The sequence below is a fragment of the Scardinius erythrophthalmus genome, assembly GCF_964197995.2.
Source record: "Scardinius erythrophthalmus genome assembly, chromosome: 9".
Lineage (NCBI taxonomy): Eukaryota > Metazoa > Chordata > Actinopteri > Cypriniformes > Leuciscidae > Scardinius > Scardinius erythrophthalmus.
Window position 1 is genome coordinate 22,986,050 of NC_138229.1, and position 22,707 is coordinate 23,008,756.

Sequence of the window (22,707 nt, forward strand, 5' to 3'; positions counted from 1 at the left end):
GAGCAACTTAGATTCTCCGGAGGAAAAAAAAAATGGTACATGTTACTGGAGGAGTCACTGAAGAGAGTGAACGAGAGGGAGGGAGGGAGATGAAAAAGTCAGTGAGTCAGTAGTGAGAAAGATTGTAATAAAGTGAGAGGGAGGGATGAAGAGGAGGAAGGTATAATTACAGAGAGAGAAAGAGAGAGGGGACAAACACTGAGAAGCCAGAGAGGGAGAGAGTGCTGAAGAAAGAGTCAGAGAACTGTCTAACCCTGCCCACTTTCCACTCAACCATTCAACTCCGGCACGGGCAGCAGTGCATCGTCAGGTTTCTCCAGAGCTCTGCTGCACGGACACCGACCCGGAGCTCATCAACCTGCAGGACGAGCCCAGAGAGAGCACCAGCAGCGCTTCCTTCAGCCCTCTTCAACTTTTAATCACCATGACCGCTCCATTCAGATAAGGATTATTTTGGACTGGCTCCCACTTTCCGTATCGATTTGACAAACAAGCCAGCCCAGTGACTCTGATCTTGGCAGCGGAGCAGAACAGGACCGAGCTGCGTGTCTGCCGTCACTCAGGATGTCCTCTCTCACGCTCGTGACAGGGCTGCTGCTGCTCTCCGGCTGTTTGTCAGGGGGCTGTTCGCCCACGCCGGCCGAGAGCGGCTCTCAAGGTGCGGGGCAGCCAGATGATCCCGTGACCCCCTGCCCGTCCTGCGCACTAGCCCAGAGGCAGAAGGACTCGGAGGAGCAGACCGACATGGTGGAGGCGGTCAAGAGGCACATCCTCAACATGCTGCATCTGAACACCCGGCCCAATGTCACACACCCGGTGCCCCGCGCCGCCTTGCTCAACGCCATCCGCAAGCTACACGTGGGACGGGTGGGTGAGGATGGCACGGTGGAGATAGAGGGAGACGGAGGAGGGCTGGGGGACCGTGAGCAACCTGAGGAGCAGCCCTTTGAGATCATCACCTTCGCCGAGCCAGGTGAGGGATGCTTTAGTGCCTTATGAGGACATGTGATGATGTGTTAATGCGGTGCTAAGTGATTAACTCTCACCTGTTGGGCTAGACAGTAGAGAAACTGTGACATGCAATGAATTGCTATGATGCTTGGCAACACCAATATCAATGTAATTAATATATACCTGTCAAAAGTTTGGAAACATTACAATTTTTAATGGTTTTGAAGGAAGTCTCTTATGCTCACCAAGGCTGCATTTATTTCATCAAAATACAGTAAAAACAGTCAAGTATTATTACAAATTAAAATAATTGTTTTCAATTTTAATAAATGTTACATTGTTATTTATTCCTGTCCGCATCATTACTCCAGTCTTCAGTGTCACATGATCCAGAAATCATTCTAATGTGCTGATTTGCTGCTCAAGAAACATTTCTTATTATAACTATCAATTTTAAAAAAAGTTTTTGCTGCGTAACATTTTTGTGGAAACAATGATACCAGAGATTTAAAAAAAATATTACTTTTATTCATCAAGGATGCATATTGATCATACCACGTGACAGTGAAGACATTTATAATGTTACTAAAGATTTAAATGTAATAAATGCTTTAATAAATTTAATAAATGTAAAACATTGACACATTGATCTTTCTATTCACCAAAGAATCCTGAACCATCACCATTTCCACAAGAATATTAAAGCAGCACAACTGTTTTCTACAGAGCCTCACACATGACATACAAGAAAAAAGTAAACTGTGCGCACGATTTACTAATTTGTTCCCTCGATTTATAAATCATGCGCACGATATTGCAAATCAAAGGAACAAAATAGTAAATTGTGCACACGATTTATAAATCGAGGGAACGAATTAGTGAATCGTGTGCACGATTTAGCCTACTTTTTTTTCTGAAAAATACATCATGGTTTCCTCTAAAATATTAAGCAGCACAACTGTTTTCAACAATAATAGGTAATTTTTCTCATGCATCCAATCAGGATATTGGAATGATTTCTGAAGGATCATGTGACTGATTAGACTGGAGTAATTATGCTGAAAATACAGCTTTGCCATCACAGGAATGAATTACACTTTTTAAAACATATTTAATTTGTAATAATATTTCACAATATTACTGTTTTTACTTTATTTTTGATCAAATAAATGCAGCCTTGGTGAGCATAAGAAATGCTGTTTTTCGTGATACGTAATGCATTTACTAGTTCGAAACCCAAACATTTAATATAACTGAATTCAAACTGAACTGTTAAGCATTATATATTGCATTAATGAATGTTATTATAAAGTCGGACTGTTTTATCTAAACCCACGCCTCCATTATGAGGTGAAATGGATAAAAAGTCAGATTTTTTGGGTAATTTTCAGTTTTGAATTGTTCAAGTTTCACATAATTCACACAGTTATGGTCAAGACTGTCCATTTGCGGATTTCCATTTTTAAGATTACAGTATTATATGATGTACAGTGGATGTCACCACAAATGGCTCCATTCAGACTACTGTTTTAAAGGAGTGCTTTTAAAAAGCACTCAGGTAGGTGTTAGCGGAGGTCTGCAGGAGTGAGAGTCATCTTAAGGGGAACACATGCGCTGCAGCTGTGGAGTATTAACACTGACTGTGCGCTCTCGGTGCCGCACTACTGAAATGAAATGAGGAAATGAGGCCCCTATTAAAAGCTATTCAACGTAGCCACTTAAACATCTTCAGTTCTGTCAAGCAAAAGGACACAGAAGAGACAGCGATTTAGTATCAGAATTAACACTTTATCTTGCTATGCATCCAAACTATGTCAAGTATTCACTTAAAGTCTACTTAAAGGGATAGTCTACCCAAAAATGTAAATTCTGTCATCATTTACTCACCCTAATGTTGTTCTAAGACTTTGTTGTCTGCACAGCACAAAAAAATATTTTGAAGAATGTTACCGAGGTCCAATGTTGTTTGGATCCCAAATGTTCTTCAAAAGTCTTTTGTGTTAGAATGACATGAGAGCAGAATTTTCATTATTGGTGAACTGTGCCTTTCACACTCATGTGGAGGACTTTTTCACACAGCATCACTCATTTTACAATGAGTTATACAGCTCATATTAAATCTAATGTTGAGCTTTTTGTCTCTAAAATGTGTCTGCTGACCTGATGATATGCTATTCATGTTGTGTCGTTCGTCTAATGATAGAGTAGCCAATAGGCAGCCATCTATTTTTTACGAGTGTTTGGGAAAAACAAAAACAAAAATGGCACAAACAATGCTCTTCCTTATTAAATACGCTTTTGGAGCCGTATTTAACAAACACTACGTCCTAGTTGGTTCAATAGACTAAGTCTGGGATGGGAAGATCCACAAGTACATTCCATTTTTAATTGGTTCCTCATGACTTATTTATAACAATGTCACTGATCCACAAATCAGCATGACACTGCTGTAAAAAAAAGCTAACAATATTTGTCTGAATGGGGTACGGAAGCGGATGGTTGAAGCGGCCCAATCTCATGGCATCAGGGGTTTTTTTATGGCAAAAACAATATAGCAGTGTTTCTAAAGATAACAAGGCTGACCTATCTTTAGACCTGCACCGGCCATGATGTGGGTTGGCGGTCCCATCTGATTCTTATGTTCAGATTGACCACCAACAGTCCCCCACAGGCTTAATGGGACGATGTCCACAGCTCGTTAATTGCAGCTATCATCATTTAGCGCCAGGAGCCAGCAAACATTTGACGGTGCTGTCTATTGTGCCCATTTGCTTACATAAACATGCATAATGCCTTGATGCTATAAATAGACCTTTTGAATGAACCTAAGATTAAAAAAGACCCCTTCGAGCCTTTATGAGATTGCAGGGGTGTTAATGATGCTCCGGGGAGTGGGGGAGAGGGATGGGGTGGTTCGATCCCATACAAAACCCACAGGGCTGTTAGCTGGCCATAATTGCTCCATTCATCAAAATATAGGGCCCAGTAATTACTCTGGGCTGCTCTGTTGGTGTGTGGAATGGTCGGGGTTTCTTTGAAAGTATCTTCATGAAACGGAGAGATTGGATGAGTCTGAGAAACAGGGACTCATCGAAAGTTTGAAATGTACAAAAAAAAAAAAAAACATTACAAAGTTTACCCAAAAATGAACATTCAGTCATTTACTCACCCTTATCTCGAAATAAGATATATGTATAGTTATAGTTATCGTCCTTGTTGTGAACAGGCCTTAAATGGTGTTTTTTTTGGGGTGAACTATCCCTTTACTGACATTCCAGTGCCAGGTATTCTGAAAAGGATAAATGGTTATAGCAGTTGTGATTCACTCACAAAGGTCTGAAGGTATGGATTAAGAGCAAGACTGACACACTGAAGCAGTTCACGTTAATCGTATAGTTCTTCACACATATGGATGATCTGGATCTTGGAAAGTTTTGCTGATCTGGTGTGGTTAGCTTGGCTTGTTGCCTCTCTGAGCAGCTTCCTCTTAAAGGTCTTAAAGTTTCTTGAGGTTTACTCTGAGGGATGTTTGTTAACTATTTATTTCCTGTTCTGACCCCTGTGTCAACCCTGTCCCCTGATGATTTATACCTGAGGCTTCATTATTAGAGGACAGATAGGTGATATCTTTGTGTGTTGTACAGGACAAAGCAGTGCAAGACTGTATTATAGGTAAATGCAAGATAACACTTGGTTATGTGAAGAATATGTTTTGTGCTGCGGTCATCGGGTGATTGTTCTAGTGATCAGGGACTGTGATATCCTGGTACAACAATATAGCCAACTACAGAGAGACTTCTTGTTAACAACAGTTTTGGGTGGATGCTGTTTTTTATCTAACACAAAAGCAATTGATTTTGAGTCTATTTCTAAAGTAATTCAATGATCTGACTGACATCAATTTTGAATAGTCTGACGCTGTCCTTTTGAACCTTTTAAAATATATTGAAAAATATATTATGGTTTCCAGTTTCACTAAAATATTAAGCAGCACAACTGTTTTCGACATTGATAATAATAATAGACGTTTCTGGAGCAGCAAATCAGCATATTAGAATGATTTCTGAAGGATCAATGATGCTGAAAACCCAAAAATAATTTGTAAAAGTTTTAAATAGTTTTTTAAGAAAAGAAAATCATTTGTGAAAGTTTGTGCATTCATCTAAACAGTCTCTTATTTCTTTATTTTTACTCTATTATTTTATATTATTATATTTTCATCCTTCACACATATGTCAAACTCAATGCAATATCTAATTCTATATGCTTTAGTTTGACAGGAAGCTACTAGGTGACTGTTTTTCATCTGTAGTGTCTGATGCTTTCAGTTAAATAAAGGTCAATCATTTAGTTTGTAGGTATCTGGTTTGGTGTTGATAAAGGCTCTACCTAAGCAAATAAAAAAAGAAGGCTTTTTTTAGTCCAGATATTATCAGAAAGTGTTTACTGAGTGATCTCAAGTCTTTTGGCAGTGTTTCATTTATTAAAAGACCCACTGCATGAATGTAACTAAGTAAACAATCTTTTCTTTGATACGCTACATGCTCAACTAGTTACGCTAATTGTGCATAAAGTAGATTATACCCAAATGATTTAAATGCAACTCAGCCATTTTCAAAACAATATTGTCCTTGATATTTCAGTGCACAGACAACTATAGCAAACTTTCGACATATAAAACAGATAAAGAATAGAGACAATATGATAAGAGTGTCCAAATAAGAGGAATAAATCAGTGAGTTACGTGACAGCGGGCACAGTTGACCTTCGCCCCGAATCTGCAGTACCGCTGACAAGCTTCTGAAGCGTCCTCCTCACCCAGACCCTGTCACCTCAGAGACACGTGCCGTTTTTTTAAACCTACAAGAAAGACAACACAACTACAGTGAAAGACTGGCTCAGGAAACAAATGACAGTGGCAAAAGAGCAGTTGCCTTTTAATATGGAAAGGGAGGCCAACTCTTTATACTTGGTCACACACTGCGGCTCTTGTTCGAGTTAAGAGGTGTTCTGATAAGAGATCAGGCTGGATAGCGACACACAGAGAGAGAAAGAGAGAGAGAGAGAGAGAGAGACGCATTCATCTGCAAATAAAAACTAGTCCTGTGCTGTTTCTTTCTCAGAAAACATCTGCAGTATTTCTACAATGTTTATGGGAAAACATTGTTCATTCCCATTAACCTGCAATTAATGAGCTGTATTCTTGATTTTTCATTACTTGCCAGAATTTCCAACAACTCTCAAAGCAGAATTAAAAAGGTGTTCCAACTGATAAAGTAACCGGTTATATGGGAGCATAACGGAAACTTCAAACAGATTCACATTTGTATGGTGGCACTGCATTGTTCACTGATCTGTTTGACAACTTAATCCAGAGTAAGGGGATATTGGCTTTCATTTCAGTTTAAAGGTGAAACACCATTTGTTCCCAACAACTCGCCCCAAACTCATGCCATTGGTTGAGTCGACAAAGATCTTTTGAAAGCGCCACAGAGCCTCGGTGTTTATATTTGAGGGGATGAATCAACGGCTATGGTTGTATTTGCATATTAAATTGGAATAGGACAAAGTATTTAACCATCCAAACTACACACTTCAAGCTTTAAAAATAGTTCATCCTGTTATGTGTTAAGTCCATTCAGTGTTTCGTGGGAGTTTTCTGACAATGTGAGATTCAATGAAGAGAACAGACAGTCCAGTAAAATTACTCAGAGATCTCAGAGAGCTTTAAATAGTAATTCATCCAGGCAGATTTTCATAATAGCACGGCAATCACAGCACAAATGAATAAGGGACTGCTCTCGTGTTCAAAAGCAGCTAGATGCGAGGTGTTGAAACGGCGTCTTAAAAACACAGAGCTCATGACGCGAGATGCTGAAAAAAAACCCAACCAGACTCATCACAATGGTCAAAGACTTCAGTCTAGCATATGTATAGACAAACAATACAAAATGGTCTAGACTTATGTGAAATTACTGAACTGACCCTTCTTTAGTTTAATAGCTCACTATTATATATAGTGTCATATGAGATGACAGAGTAATGGTAAACCTGCAACTGTACTGGTCTAGATAGTTATCTCAGTGTCACACTGACGAGCATTATAAAAGATTGAGTTCTAGAGAAGGTGTTTTCAAAGCTACGCTGACTATCCTTTATATCAGATAACAGGATTTATTTAATGTGGACATGTTGACTAAACAGTTGAATTAATAGCTCTCCTGTTGAGGAGGGGTTGGCAGAGAGTCATTTAAGAGAGTCAAAATCTTGAGTCTGTAAATCAGCAGTGGTTACTGGTGCTGAGCTGGCATTTAGCAGACAGTCATGTGCACGTTATAGGGAAGGCCCTTGTCATAACATACATGCTTTATGTACACAAATGGAGTGCCAGGATTTTAGGAGCAGGAAATGTTTTAAATGGACTGAGTCTAGGTGTTGACGAAGGATCCCAGATGGTGGAGATTACATATCCTTTCTCACAGAAAGACAGAAACAATTTGCAGGCATTATGTACTCTGATTCTGTTAAGCAGTATCTCATCAGAGAGTGTCATTAATAAATTGATCAAGTTTTACAGCATAATATACCATGTATACAAAACTAACCAATTGCCTCATGCCTTTCATTCACAGGAGATGCCCCTGACATGATGATATTTGACATTTCTAAGGAGGGCAACACTCTGTCCGTGGTGGAGCAGGCCAACGTGTGGCTGTTTCTTAAGGTTGCCAAAGGCAGCCGAGGGAAGGCGAAGGTGTCCCTTCAACTCCTGCAGCATGGCAAAGTTGAGCCAGGCTCTGCCAACGGACCCCAGGAACTGGTGGTTTCCGAGAAGACTGTGGACACACGACGCAGCGGCTGGCACACGCTACCTGTGCCCCGCGTGGTCCAGACTCTGCTGGACGGGGACAGCAGTTTGCTCAGTCTCCGTGTCTCCTGTCCATTGTGTGCCGAAGCTGGTGCCGTGCCAATCCTGGTGCCCGCAGAGGGGAACAAGGGCAAGGAGAGAGAACAATCTCACCGACCCTTCCTCATGGTCGTGCTCAAGCCAGCCGAGGAGCACCAGCACCGGCGCAGCAAGCGCGGCTTGGAGTGCGATGGCAAAATCCGCATCTGCTGTAAACGGCAGTTCTACGTCAACTTTAAGGACATCGGGTGGAGCGACTGGATCATCGCTCCGTCTGGATATCACGCTAACTACTGCGAGGGTGACTGCCCCAGCCATGTGACCAGCATCACAGGCTCTGCCCTCTCTTTCCATTCCACCGTCATCAATCACTATCGGATGCGCGGGTACAGCCCCTTTACCAACATCAAGTCGTGCTGCGTGCCTACGCGCCTACGGGCCATGTCCATGCTCTACTACAACGAGGAGCAGAAGATCATTAAGAAAGACATCCAGAACATGATAGTGGAGGAGTGTGGCTGCTCATAAAATGCCATGAACTCCTAACAAACACTTAAATGTTGGTACAAAGCACATATCAGAGGATTGGCGATCTGTGTTCACCCACAAGCTTCTGAGCTGCCAACTCGGGCAACCTATTTGTTTGCAGACCATTCTAATAGGACTAATTATTGGATCGGTCTTCGTGGCACTTTCACATAAAAATGACGGAGGAGAATAAAGCATAATATATTTTTTTTAATGAAGAGAGACAGAGACTGAGAGGGAACGGGTGCATAGGTCAAAAGTGTCAGCCCTGATTCTCTGCACTGCAATAAAGAGACTTATTTTGAAGTGTGGAATTGTATATTCTGAGAAGCAGAAAAAACATGCAACTCTATGCAAGTCAAGTATTATTACTGGATGTTCTTCTTTTTTATTATTATTTGTCTTGTTAGCTTTTGTTTATTGTTTTTATTGTCATCCCTTTTCTCTCTCACACACAAAAAAACATTATTTTTAGTACATATTAAAAGAAGTAGTTGTTTTTATTTCATTCTTCTTATGAGAAATACTTGAACAAAAATTAGTTTGACCAGCTGCTGGAGCCAAACTACATTATTATTATTATTATTATTATTATTATTATTATTATTATTATTATTATTATTATTATTATTACTACTAATCACTTATTATTATTATATTATTATTATTATATTATAATTATTATTTTCCTCCTAAACATTCTGAATGTTGATGAAAAGTAATATAAATTTGCACTAAGCCAACATTCGTAACACGTGATCCCCAGAGCTATGGGCCGCATTCCAGTTGCCATATTAGTCTAGAACTATACATTTGTAACTTACACATAATAAACCAAAGACCATACACATCCCATTCTCAGAGCAAATCAACTAAATGTCCAGCTCTGTGAATTAATTTAAATTAGGAACAACAGTGTATGGCCAACATAGAGAACCATTAACTCAATATAGCACATAAAATAACTTTTTTGTTTGTTTTTTGTTTTTTTTCTGAAACAGCCTCAATGTTAAAATCCTTTTTACTCTGTGTTTCGACAGTGTTTGTCTCTACCAATGTATAACAAAGGTTTTAGATTCTGACCTGAAGCCTAGCCTTCAAACGTTGTTCTCGACAGAAATATTCAGTAAAGAGAGAGATAGAAACAATGTCCTGGCAATGGCAATCCACTTTGTCAGGTTCAAAGTACAAGACACTAAAGGAACTTGATCTGTTTTATGTAGAATTATGCAACATATGGTGATATGTTGAACAAATCAAAATATGTGCTTGTCATGTTTTATATCTAATTTATTTTGCAGCGTATTCTTTGCTTCACTATTAAAGCTGAATTGTACAACTTCACCTTTTTGGTTTAAGTCAACAGTGTGTGTTTACCAGGCCAGATAATAACCATTATTTCAACACTAAATGCAAGCTACCTTTGCACTCGCTAAACGTAGTCTAATAATATATGTATATATCAATTTACAATCTGTCACTTAACCCTAAATATTAGCATTGCAGCCAAACCATATGCTGTGCAAACTAGTGTAAACTCCTCAAGGGCCGTTTTCAGTCAATTTTAACCATGCAAAAGCTGTCTAATGGGAGGTTGCATTGTAAGGAATCAGAGAAACAACTTAAACTAGCTTGCTTTATATGAGATTTCCTGATTTTTATCTTACAGCTAACAAAGTTACGCATATGCTGCACATGTTGGGAAAAAGTCCACTTTCACAAAACAGTGCTGTGTGCTTTAACAGCGTATACAGAGTTGAAAAAGACAAATATTGTACTTCTCTTTTTTTTGCAATGAAATGTTTGAGAAGAAACAAATATTGTATTGTCACAGAATATGCTTAAACCATTTAAAAAAAAATATATATATATATATAACTTATATAATATTTATAACAAATACTGAAATAGTTTTATTTTAAAGTCTTATTTGTGCTAGATTGTATTAAGTAATGTGATTAAGTGTAATTTTGATAGAATCCACCATCATGGCTCAGATTTGAAGCTATATACTATTCCGTTCAAATTTGGGGTAGGTACGATTTTTTAAATGTTTTTGAAAGGTCTCATCATGCTCACCAAGGCTGCATTTATTTGATAAATAATAAAATAAAAATTGTGAAACGTTGTTACAATTTAAAATTTTGAATATATTTAAAAATGTCATTTATTTCTGAGCTGGAAAATTTTCAGCATCCTTACTGCAGCATAGTCTTTAGTGTCACATGATCCTTCATCATTCCAATATGCTGATTTGGTGCTCAAGAACCTTTTTTTATCATTATCAATGCTGAAAACAGTTGTGCTGCTGATTACTATTTTTGTGGACACTGTGATAATTAGTTTTTCAGGATTCAAAAGTTCAAAAGAACAGCATTTATTTGAAATTGAAATATTTTGTAACATTACATGCAATGTCTTTACTGTCACTTTTGATCAATTTAATGTATTTGCTGATACAATAATTAATTTCTTCTTAAAAAAAAACTTCTGAACAGTAAGTCACAAACCAATATGTATTATAAGTATGTGGTTTTCCATTTAACATAGTCAAAGCATAAAAGGTATATGCACTTACATAGGGACTTTGTCAGCACACTGGCTTGCTGTGTCAGGATAAGAGATGTGACCCAGGGGTAGAAAGGTAATTACCGCTATCATCACTCAGCAAATAAAACCCCCACAGGTCCTGTGAAAACGAGCCTCTCTCAGAGGAGGACATAATCTCTTCCCCATAAACCCTTCATGCCATTTAGAGCACAGCAACACAACACATCATAATTTGAAATAAATCTCTCGCCATAGAAACACAAAAAGAGATGTTCAGAGATCATATGCAAACCAATCATAGTACTTTCATATAACTTATGCCTTTAAAAATCCAATAAGGAATATAGGTCAAGGTCAGTTCTCTTTCGAATTAGGCTTGCACAGAGACGTTCTCTTGATCATATTGACGTTTGAGGCTTGCAGGGTGTTTACATGAATTTTTAATTGTCCGCCTATATATACACAAACAATACATCCTTTGAAAGTGCATGTGTTGTATTGTTGGTGACTTATCCAATGCGTCACAGGCATGCGTGCCTTTATAGTGCCGTAAAAGGCAATCACATATTTGTTTGGTCTACTTGTGTTGATAACTCTATATTCTATGGCAACATTCATCAGGAATCATAAAACGGGATAATGAACCAAAACAAACACATCAGAGTTCAAGTTCATTTCCTTGTGGTGGTAGTGCCTTCCGTACAAATATAACATGCAATGTTGAATTCAATTATTTGAATAATCTATAATTAAAAACTCACTTTCCAGTTAGAAACAAGCTGCTTGCAAACTGTTTCTGCCATCTATGATTGACATTGAATACCATCAGTAGACCTTGTGAGGTATAAACATCACATGCATTCCTGCCCTTCAAGGACTTGCACTTGGAGAACTCAACATACCTCCAACAAGAGAATAAAGGCAGAGAGGAGGGCGCAGGATCTACAGAATCTGTGTGGGTGTAAAGCATTGTCAATCCTCCAGGAAGAAATGTGTTTAGAAGGGTGTTTGTATAGATTGTAAGGGCTGAAGTGTTTAACTAACACCTCATCTGTCAAAATGAAGACAGGGGGTGTGTTTTACAAGCCTTTTACAACTTGGGACTCTGTATATACCATCTCTCTGACAGGATGACACAATTTAGCCCATGAATGAGACATGGTGGCCTTGAACCAGGCCAGCACCCTCCCATTCATATTTACAGAGTCTCGACGGCTTACATTCAATATTGGCCAATTTCCCTGTTTAAGAGTTGTGAAAACTAGTAGTCTGTTACACACATAGGCCTATGTTTTATAAAAAAAAAAAAAAAAAAAACCCTTGGCTAAAGGATAGATTGAAACTCGAATCTCGAAGTGCAATGTTTTTTAAACAAGTGATAATTAAATGTGTCCTATATTTAAAAGCAGAAATGTGAAGCTTACAAATTTATAGAAGCACTTACATTAAAGGTTGGAATGCACTACATGACTTAAAATCTGAACAGATTTTAAAACACTAGGCAGCATATACTTGTCGAATTTGTTTAAAGTCTCTCCGAACACAATAAACTAAAGCAGAAATAAGCACCTCTTTGCTATGAGACGCATGACAAATGAAAACAATGCTTGTTCTAAAATCGGCCCAAAATATCAAGCATGTTTGATATTCTTCAAGTGGATGGATTCAGTCTGAAACAAAAACAAACAGACTCTGTGCCCATCATACACTACAGGATTTCTTTGAAAGCGGTCAACTCTGACTGCCCAAAATCCGCAGACTGGCTCTGACTTCGGCAACTACAGCGTTGACTCCTCTACACTCCTAAACACAAAGCTTTTAAATGTCTCTTAACCAGGGCCGGAGTGGGGCCACTTTTCAGCCCGGGAGTTTCAGGCCCAAGACCGGCCCACTTTTTCCATGGTGGAATTCCAAATTAGCACTTTTTCTAAATTGGATAAATGAAGCAACAGTTCAGCTCTTACTATTGTGTAGTTTGTATTAATACCATGGGTTAACAAATAATGTAAAGGTTAAATAATAATTCACTTAGACTTTACAAGAAGCAATTGCGACTTTATTTCACACAATTCTGACTTTATATCTCACAATTCTGACTTTATAACACACAATTGCGACTTTATATCACACAATTCTGACTCTATATCTTGCAGTTCTGACTTTATAAGCAATTGCGACTTTATTTCACGCAGTTCTGACTTTATATCTTGCAATTCTGACTTTATAAGAAGCTATTGCGACTTTATTTCACACAATTCTGAATTTATATCTCGCAATTCTGACTTTATAACACACAATTGCGACTTTATATCACACAATTCTGACTATATATCTTGCAGTTCTGACTTTATAAGCAATTGCGACTTTATTTCACGCAGTTCTGACTTTATATCTTGCAATTCTGACTTTATAAGAAGCAATTGCGACTTTATTTCACACAATTCTGAATTTATATCTCGCAATTCTGACTTTATAACACACAATTGCGACTTTATATCACGCAATTCTGACTTTATATCTCGCAATTCTGACTTTATAACACGCAATTGCGACTTTATTTCACGCAATTCTGACTTTATATCTCGCAATTCTGAGAAATAAAGTCAGAATTGCGAGATGTAAACTCGCAATTGTGAGATAAAAAGTCGCAATTATCTTTTAAAATGTTTTATTCTGTGGCGGAAACAAAGCTTCCATACCTCCTGGCCTCTTCCTCCCATCCATCCTCCCTGACGTGTACCGTTACGGTAGGGCCGGTGTAGCAGTCGATTCTGTTCCCTATCGGAATTCCTGTTCCCTTTACGCAAATCATACTACAAATCATGCGTAGTTGTCGAGTTACCATGCGTACCATCAGAACTGAATACGAGCAAGAAGCACAACTCTGGATGTACGGGAAGCCAAAAGGTTAAAAAAGGATTGTATTTTTTCCCGAAATTTAAGCGTTTTTTATTGTTTTTATTTTTATTAGAAGCGAATTTTCCCCCATCTGTCAATTCAATCCAGATTATTTCTTTTCAAATTTAAAACATTATTACAGATTTCAATGTAATGTTTATTAAGGCTTTGATTTATTAAGGTTTATTAAGGCTTTGACGCATGCGCTGTCAGCAGACACGGCTCGTTCAGGGGGAACAGGAATTCCGATAGGGAACAGAATCGACTGCTACACCGGCCCAGCTATCGGTAGGCGCCGGCGGTGCCGCGGTAGCCTACGTTTTGGAAAAGACGGGCTAGTATGGACCTAACCAACTCTATAAGAGGGGAGGGGAGAACTCCCTCACATGGTACAACCCATGCAGAGGCTGCGCGCTGCGGTGTCAGAATGCGAAACGTGTGTGGCCTACTAACGTCACATTGAAATGTGAAGAAAAAAAGAAAAAGAACAAAAAAACAATCCTCGACCGGCCCAAAAGTGAAGCGGCCCACCGGGAATTCTCCCGATTCTGCTGATTACCTACTCCGGGCCTGCTCTTAACCACAAATTATTGGTCAGGAAATTAGCAAAATTTATTCAAATGCATTACTTAAAAACCCATTGCTGTCTCAGAAAAACATCAGAATAAAGTCTTTGGCAGAATAAGGGAAGTTGTTCGAAATCAGAGCGGCGTCTTCGAAAATCTGCTGAGAAAAATAATAATAAATGCATCTCTACCACAGTGAAGCATGGAGGAAGAGTGTCATTGTGTGGGGAGCCTTTTTAGCTGCTGGTATTGGTGAGCTACTTCACTGTGAAGAGTCATTTAATGCTTCCGAATGCAGCAGAATATTGCAGAATGGCTTGCTTCCCAAAATTGAAAAGTTGTTATCTAAAGAGGAATGATCAGATGTAATTTTTCAACAAGACAATGCTCCTGCCCAAACAAGTTCACCAGGCTCATGTTTAAAACGTATGCATTATTTGAGCTGTAAAGACGTTTAAATCATTTTTTTTTTTATTTTTTTTTTACAGTTGTTAGTTATAGCATTATGTTTTTATGGCAACAAACAAAGTTGTAAAATTGTATGTAGCTCTTTACAGAAAAGGTTAGTAAGCAATTTTCACACTAAAATCCTGTAATCACACATATCGTTTACATCTTGTGGCTATACTTTTTTTTTTTTTACATTTAAAGATTGATCTCATTCAAGTGTCTTGCAAGCAATGTTTCCATCCAAAGTTGCAAATTCAACTTAAGAAAAATTGGAATATGACAAAATAAATGTGTACAAGAAAACAAAATCTTAACTTCCTGGGAAACTGGCACAAAGTATCAGTAATAAAGTACACTGTTAAAAATTACCAGCAATTCACAATAATTAACAGTATTGTTTTACAGTAACTTGTTGTAATTAAGTTTCCCTGTAATATCCCAATGAATACCTGTAAAAACTACAGTATCCTTGGATTTTACAGCATTTAACTCTTATTTTACAGTAAAATATTGCAATCTAAAACCTGCTGTTATATCACAACAAGGTCTGTAATATCACAGCAACACAGTGAAAAAAAAAGAAGGATTTCACAGCATTAAACAGTATTATTACAGTGAAATATTGTATTGAAATTATGCCCTGGAAAGTCACATGACATAACCGAACTGTTTTGAATTTGAACTGAAAAGGCGCGGTCGTGTCCCTCTTCTGAATTTCCGGGCTGAATGGAGAAGGTGAGTAGCATACATGTTTGCAGCACTTACACCCATGTTATTTTAATATGATGATAATATTTACTTTCAAATAAACGTTTATCGCATGACACAGTTCACATTTTGTTAGCAAGTGCCCAGAATTGTTGAAAGTTCTCTCACAGCATTTGCTAATAGTAGTAATGTTAGTAGCTAATGAAGAGAGTTTCGCTATAATTTTTCATGTCACTATCACCGTTTAGACAAATCTGGTGTTTGTAAAGTTTATAAAAACCAATGATGGGACAAACATTACTATTTATGTGTGCACATTTCTGTAATTAGTCAAGGTTATCATAGATTAGCAGGGCTAACCGTTAGCTGTTTAACTTTAATAACTTAGTGATTCAAACGGTCCATGAAAAAATATTTTTTTCAGCAGATATCCTAGTTACAACATGATTGAGCTAACTGTTAAGGGGGTCGCACACCGGATGCGCAGCTCGGCGCCGCGCCGCGCCACGTCTTTTAAATTCGAACACATTATTCTCTATGAGAATGTAAGAGGAAGATATACATCTCTATAAATGTAAATTTTATATAAAACCATGTAAATGGCGCTCTGTGGCGCGGCAGGATTTTGAACACGGTCCTGAGCCGTTGCTGGGCGTCGCGGACAGACGCCGAAAGGCGCCGCCGGTGTGTGTACTCTCATAGAGAATAATGTGTTCGAATTTAAAAGACGTGGCGCTGCGCGGCGCGGGGCCGAGCTGCGCATCCGGTGTGCGACCCCCTTTAGTCTCATGTCGTGTTCGACAACGGGAGGGTTTTAACATTAGGGTTTCCCACTTGTCCTGATATGAATGTATAATAATTGTAAAAGTTGTAAATGCACGTTACATTGAGTGAGCAATCTCAAAGTGCTACAGAAAAAAAACACTATATAATATATACCACTATCATTTTTGACATACGGCTAAAATTAAATTACAATGATCAATGATCATAATCTGCATTCAAACTGAAATTCTTATTTTTGGTTGCATTTGTGTAATTTCTCCTTTTTCTTTTCTTTCCAGGTCATCAGAGAGAGTTTGATGCTTGAAGTTGATGTAAGATTTTTTATTCAAATATTTAAAATGCAAAATGAGTGATTACATTATCAACATTTACCTTGCATGATTTACTACCTCTGACCAATGAACAATATTTATCCTTTATCCTAAATCCATGCTATTGTGTGTTAACTATGTTACAGCCATGTGCCACTGGTCAATACTGCAGAACTCCCCAGCAGCCCCTGCTTGATCATTCAAGGTAATGTTACTTTGATCTAGTATCGACATTTCTAACTCATTATTTTGTTTTCATTCTAGAAATCTACAAGACCACAATAAGTAATAATAATTATAATTATAATAATAATAATAATTACATTTGTATAGCCATTTGTATCTTAAGCAGATCGCAAAGTGCTCATAACACATAATGCTGTATCTGTTCATTTCAGGTGACATGATGAAGCCCTCTGGATGGCTTATATCCATCGAGGGACATGTCGTGATGGGCCCACACCCTTTCTTTTTACACGGAGTAGCTGCTTTCTTCAGCAGCTATTACGTCTTCAACCTTGAGTATCCTGCCGCTGGATCGTCAACGCTGGAGTTCATTCAAAGGTATTTTATAAAGATCACATTTAATCTTGTAATTCACATTATAGTACAGGCTTCCAACTCAATGATTGTCTTGAGGTCTAAAATGCTGACAAACGAGGTACCTGAGGCCCCGTCCACACTACCGCGTTTTTGTTTAAAAACGGAGACCTTTTGCTACGTTTACACCTCCCGTCTACACTAAAACGGCAAAAACGGAGACCCAAAACGGAGAAGTTTAGAAACGCTGCCGACCCGTTTTTCGTTTTGAAACTCCGGAGGGCGTTTTAGTGTGGACGGGTCAAAACGGAGGACTTTAGAAACGATGACGCAGAGGCTCGCGCTCGGCTCTATGATTGGGTGTCATCAGTCATGGAGTATACACAGGTAATATTCAGTACCAGTAAACTCCACCCGCTGGAACAGTTTCTTACAGTAAGAAGAAGAAGAAACTGCCTCTTGGAAGCGTCTCAGGTGCGGCTCGCGCAGTAAACGCATACCACTACATGCTATATAGAACCGACGCCTATTTTTCATGCGACACGCAAGCGTGTTGGAAGCGTTTCCAAGAAAAATAGAATAGGAAAACATGTTTATATGTCATTTTGACACAAATACATATTAATAAATGACATTTTGATGTTTGAAAGCATTTTTTTACAGTCTATGTTTGAAAGTCTCTAGGTTTACACCGGCACGCGCATGCCCAGTGTTGGTGAATGGTCACGTGATACGCGTTTTCAGTCGTTTTAATGTGGACGGAGATCAATTCTAATATGCAGCTAAAACGCTGGTGTGGACGGCGATCGTATTCGTTTTAATTCTCCGTTTCTAAACTAAAACGCAGTAGTGTGGACGGGGCCTGAGGCTAGCCTGGTGAGACCACCCTGATCTCGCGAACTCATTCAATTTTGCTCTGCAGATCAGTCTGGGTTTCTACACATGTTATGCTGACAAATACCTGCTGGTCCAATCACAGCTATTTATTTTGTTTTGGGGCAGGCTATGTGATGATGATTTTGAAACGTCTATTGCGAAATGCGAATGTATTGAATGAAGTAGATGAAATTTTCTTTCAAAGCAGAACAAAATGCTCTCAGGCCCTTTATTGAAAAGGATATGTTTGTCATACTTTCAACAGGGTTTGGTTTTAATTTACCAACTGGCCAATTGTGTGAAGATGCATTTCAGTGGCGGCACACGTTGATATGGCCTCTCATAGTAGAAAATCAACCCTATTTGCCTCAGGCAAACCTAACCTGAGGCACCTTGGCTAAAAATGGCTAAAAAAAAATTATGGTGAGAGTAAGATCTAACAAGTTTGGATTATAAATCTATTAGGGTTTGATGTGGGGAAAAAGCACAGCAAAAAGCACACCTTGATAAATGCTGTCTGCAATACAGTAAGTCTATTTGAAACTGAAACTATCTTTGCTTATTAACAGGTGCTTCCTGGGCATCAATCCTGAAAGAGGCTCAAAGACCAAGAAGCGGACAACAATGAACCCTCATGTGAGCACCCTTTTGAGGAAACTTATTGACTTTGAGTGGGCATCATAGTTTTTTTTTTGCAGCGGTAGTTGTCAGGCTCAGTTTTGAGTAGCCTTGTTCTTTTTGTAATTTTTCAAGACAACTTTGCACTACAAGATTTTTACACAATGCTGTTGCGTGTGGACTCATTATAATGTTTGAGACTGAGAGGAGCGCCTGACCCCTTTACGACATTCCTTCATCGCTCTCTTATCTTGCCATGAAGGCCTCATTCCCATCCTGTCCATTACTGTTATTGTGACACAGCTAGTTGAATTGCAAGTTTGCACAATTTCTCTGCATTTTCTGACTTTTATGACTAGAAAGTTGAATTTCTTGAACTCTTGAAGTTCTTGGCATCTGCTGTACATTGAAAAATATGTATTTGTTAATAAATATGCCATTGGGCTAACATTGACTTTACCTCAGAGTTGTTTGTTGGGGGGAGGGGGTTAATTGTACAATGATTGTAAATTCACAGTATATTATTGTCAACTTGTACATTACTTTCAAAGTACACACTGTAAAAGTACAGGGCCTTGTAACAATGTACAGCAAAAGATTGTAATTCCCCAGTAATGTACTGTAATATCACAGTAATTGCTTTGTCATTGAAGCTGTGAAGTTACAGTATACAGTTGTGCTTTTACAACAATGCATTGTAATATCACAGATATAAAATTACAGTAAATTGCTGTGAGTATATTTCACAGTATATTGCTGTAATCCTTACTGTGAAAGTCATGCAAAATTTATCCAATTATTTATTGTAAATTCACAACGAAAAATTTTGCAGTGTAAATAGCTGCTGCAACTGGGGATGTCTGTGACTCTTTTTCTATACTTAATAAATTGCATCTCAGAGCACAGATAAAATGCAATAACAAACGCTGTGTTATCTTGCATTCTGGTGGATGCTTGATTTTTTGTGAAAAGTTCTGGGAGGTAATTATACCAAATCATCTTGATGACAGACTTTGGCTCAGGCATTTCAGAATGATTAAAACAATATTTTAGATGATGTGTAATGTGATTGGTCTACTGATTGTCTAGTTATCCAATCACATGATTGAGGCACAGCCATAGGTTTTGTTTTGTTTTTTTGCGCATCCAGGAATTTATTCAGTAAAAGTGTTTCCATCGTAGTTTATGAGCATGTTTTCTTACTAAATAAACAAATTAACTACCTCAATTGAGAGCATTTTTTATGCACTTTCCTAAAATTTGTAGATGAAACCATAGCTACTCTAACCCAGATTTGAGCTTTTAGTTAAAGGGGGAACAAGTAGAAATTAAAATTTGTGGTCATATCTGAAAAATCCTGTCAATTGAACTTCACACTGAACCCGAACTATATTTCTTTATCGACCATAATTACTACCTTTTAGAGACAGCGTCTGGGTGTTATTCTAATACATGACGTGCAGTTGTCTATTTGGTCCGGGCTGCCCATTCAAGACTCAAAAGTAACAATGGTACCATGGCATGGCTCTGACAATGGCTCCCTCCTGGGAACAACAGTGAAGGGAGAGCTATCTCAAGGTTGTCAAGGGCTTTATCTCATGCCAGGCTTCCAAGGGGTTGCACAAATCTTGACACTCTTTTCAGGGCGATAAAAAGTCCGAAAGATAGAAAAGGGGCAGGAAAAAAAACGAGGTCTTGCTGCCTTGGCCTACAGTAGAAGTCCACACAAGGTGGTCTGTTGTTTTCAAGGCTGAGAACAACGTATCATGTCTGCTGGTCTGGTCAGCTTTCTCACTTTGACAATAAGAGTGAGAGTGACTGGGAAATCTAACACTCGTCTCTTTGTTTGCAGAGAAAAACTAGAACGGCAGCCTACAGACTGCACGGCTCCTGTGTTATCACTACAAACCTCCTCTTCCCTTTTTTTCCACCCCTGACTCCTCTTCTCTCCGCTGAGACATAAACTCCTTTATAGTGCATAATATGTGGGCTTGAACATGGATGCTGGTAAAGTAATACCTGCAGAGGGCACAGAAAGTGCATTCAGGACAAGAGAAAAAGGGCAGATAAGACCCCGGTTGGTGATGCAGAGCATGTCTCATAAATGGATTTGTCATGTAATTAGCAGGAAAACAAAGGGTGACTTGCCCATTCTATTTAGTGCTAAAGAGGTCGACCAATAGTGGATTTTACTGATAACGATAACTAGGTTGGACTGCACTGGCCGATAACCGATTAATCAAGCAAAAGTTTTAAAATTGGTCCTGAAAGAAAACAAACATAACAAACAAAATACCCTGGTGAAAAAAAAAAAAAAAAAATGCTAAGTATACTTGCAGCCAGACTAATTTAGTATACTTCAAGTGTGTTAATGATTAGTTAACTTGAAGTGTGCTATTTTGAAAAAACTCATTTTGTATATTTTAGTTGTAATAAAATTGTAGTAAAGCATAACTTTCAGTGTATTTAGTGTACTTTTGTGTACTAAATTGGAACAACTTCAAGTATACTTAGTTTAAGTATATGCCTGTGTAGGGACTAATTACATGTTTGATTAGTGATATTAAATTGTACTTTATTTGTGTTACAAGTACATTACAAATTCATTACGAGTGTCTTCGAAACATACAAGCAATATACCATAAGTGTATATATATATATACATATACAGTATATATATATATATATATATATATATATATATATATATATATATATATATATATATATATATATATATATATATATATATATATATATATATACATACATACTTTTTTTAAAGATTTATTTTTGCCGTTTCATTAGGATAGGAGAGTAGCTAGACAGGAAGTGAGGTGGGAGAGAGAGGGGGGACGGGATCGGGAAAGGTCCGTGAGCCGGGACTCGAACTCGGATCGCCCGAAGCACAACGGTCCTACATGGCAGCTCACGAGCTGGCGCCAACCATAAATGTATACAAATTGCACACTTTGTCTTCAATGACAAATAATACTTAGCTATACTTTGTACAAAATACTATTGTATACTATAATGTCTTTTTGAAAGTATACTTTCAATACATTGTTACAATGATCATTTCCAGCACACAGTTACAATATACCTAAAATATATTTTTAATAAAGTGTAAATAAATACACTTTAAAAAAACAACAACTGAATTTTCACTTCAAGTATATTTTTAGAAAATATATTTTTAGAAAATATACTAAAGTATAATTATTTTAAGAGTGTGTTAAAAATTGTATTGTGAAAATAGGTAAAAGCATGATGCTAATATACTTTTAATATATTTAAAGATAGTACAATTTTTGTTAGTACATTTGCAATGTACAATTGAAAAAGGGAATTATTTAAAATACAATAAAGTAAACTTTTTTCACTAGGGTAGTGCTGAATTTTAATAAAAAAATGTAAAAACAGTACTGAATCATGAAAATGTACTGTACTTTTTAAATATAAATATACGAATTATACCTCGATCGTTAGTTAGTTCATAGTGCATTATCTAATGTTCAGAGATACAACTTTAAAATGTAAAAATGTGATTTGAAATTAACAAATGAACAATACTTGTTGTATTAACTTTAGTTAATGCCACATATGGTCTCTTATTGTAAAGTGTTATCATTTCATATAATTACAATAGCCATCTTTATATCTACACAAAGTCATAGCATTGAAATTAGGAAATGTATATACTCTCCCACTTTATTTGTTTTTATTTTAGAACACTTGATGATTATCTATTCAAAATAACATAATATGTGTTACAGTGACGATAAAAAAAAAAAACTGAAATCGGATGATGATTTGATTTGTTCCTGTTGGCTGCATGAACATATCAGTTTGCTTTCTCAAGTCACTAGCTTTAAATATGCAACTTCGCTGGAGAACGAATGCATTAAAGCGACCAGCTGGATATACAGTGCTATGCATAAGTTTAGACACCCATGCTAAAGTTGACTAAAAAGAGGAATAAAAAATCATCTTTTGGAAATTGAACTTAATGCCTTAA

At 37.7% G+C, this 22,707-nt stretch overlaps 1 protein-coding gene and 1 long non-coding RNA gene across 2 annotated transcripts; both read left to right on the top strand.

Annotated features, from left to right (window-relative positions):
* The first annotated feature begins 265 nt into the window (after positions 1-265).
* On the top strand, positions 266-9,014 carry inhbab (inhibin subunit beta Ab). Its single transcript, XM_081373923.1, has 2 exons — positions 266-973; positions 7,584-9,014. Exons 1-2 carry the CDS (start codon positions 565-567, stop codon positions 8,384-8,386), a joined length of 1,212 nt encoding a protein of 403 aa, XP_081230049.1. The 5' UTR covers positions 266-564; the 3' UTR covers positions 8,387-9,014.
* Positions 9,015-16,537: 7,523 nt separating this feature from the next.
* Positions 16,538-19,142, top strand: LOC308695256. The gene is made up of 4 exons (XR_014030679.1): positions 16,538-16,655; positions 16,802-16,860; positions 17,054-17,219; positions 18,641-19,142. It is a non-coding gene; the product is annotated as an uncharacterized lncRNA (long non-coding RNA).
* Positions 19,143-22,707: the final 3,565 nt, after the last annotated feature.

What these genes read in the sequence shown, in the direction of transcription:
- inhbab (XM_081373923.1), top strand. Translation starts at nt 565, where the DNA reads ATGTCCTCTCTCACGCTCGTGACAGGGCTGCTGCTGCTCTCCGGCTGT. An exon ending in CATCACCTTCGCCGAGCCAG is followed by an intron (nt 974 to 7,583) that starts GTGAGGGATGCT and finishes TTTCATTCACAG; the next exon opens with GAGATGCCCCTGACATGATG.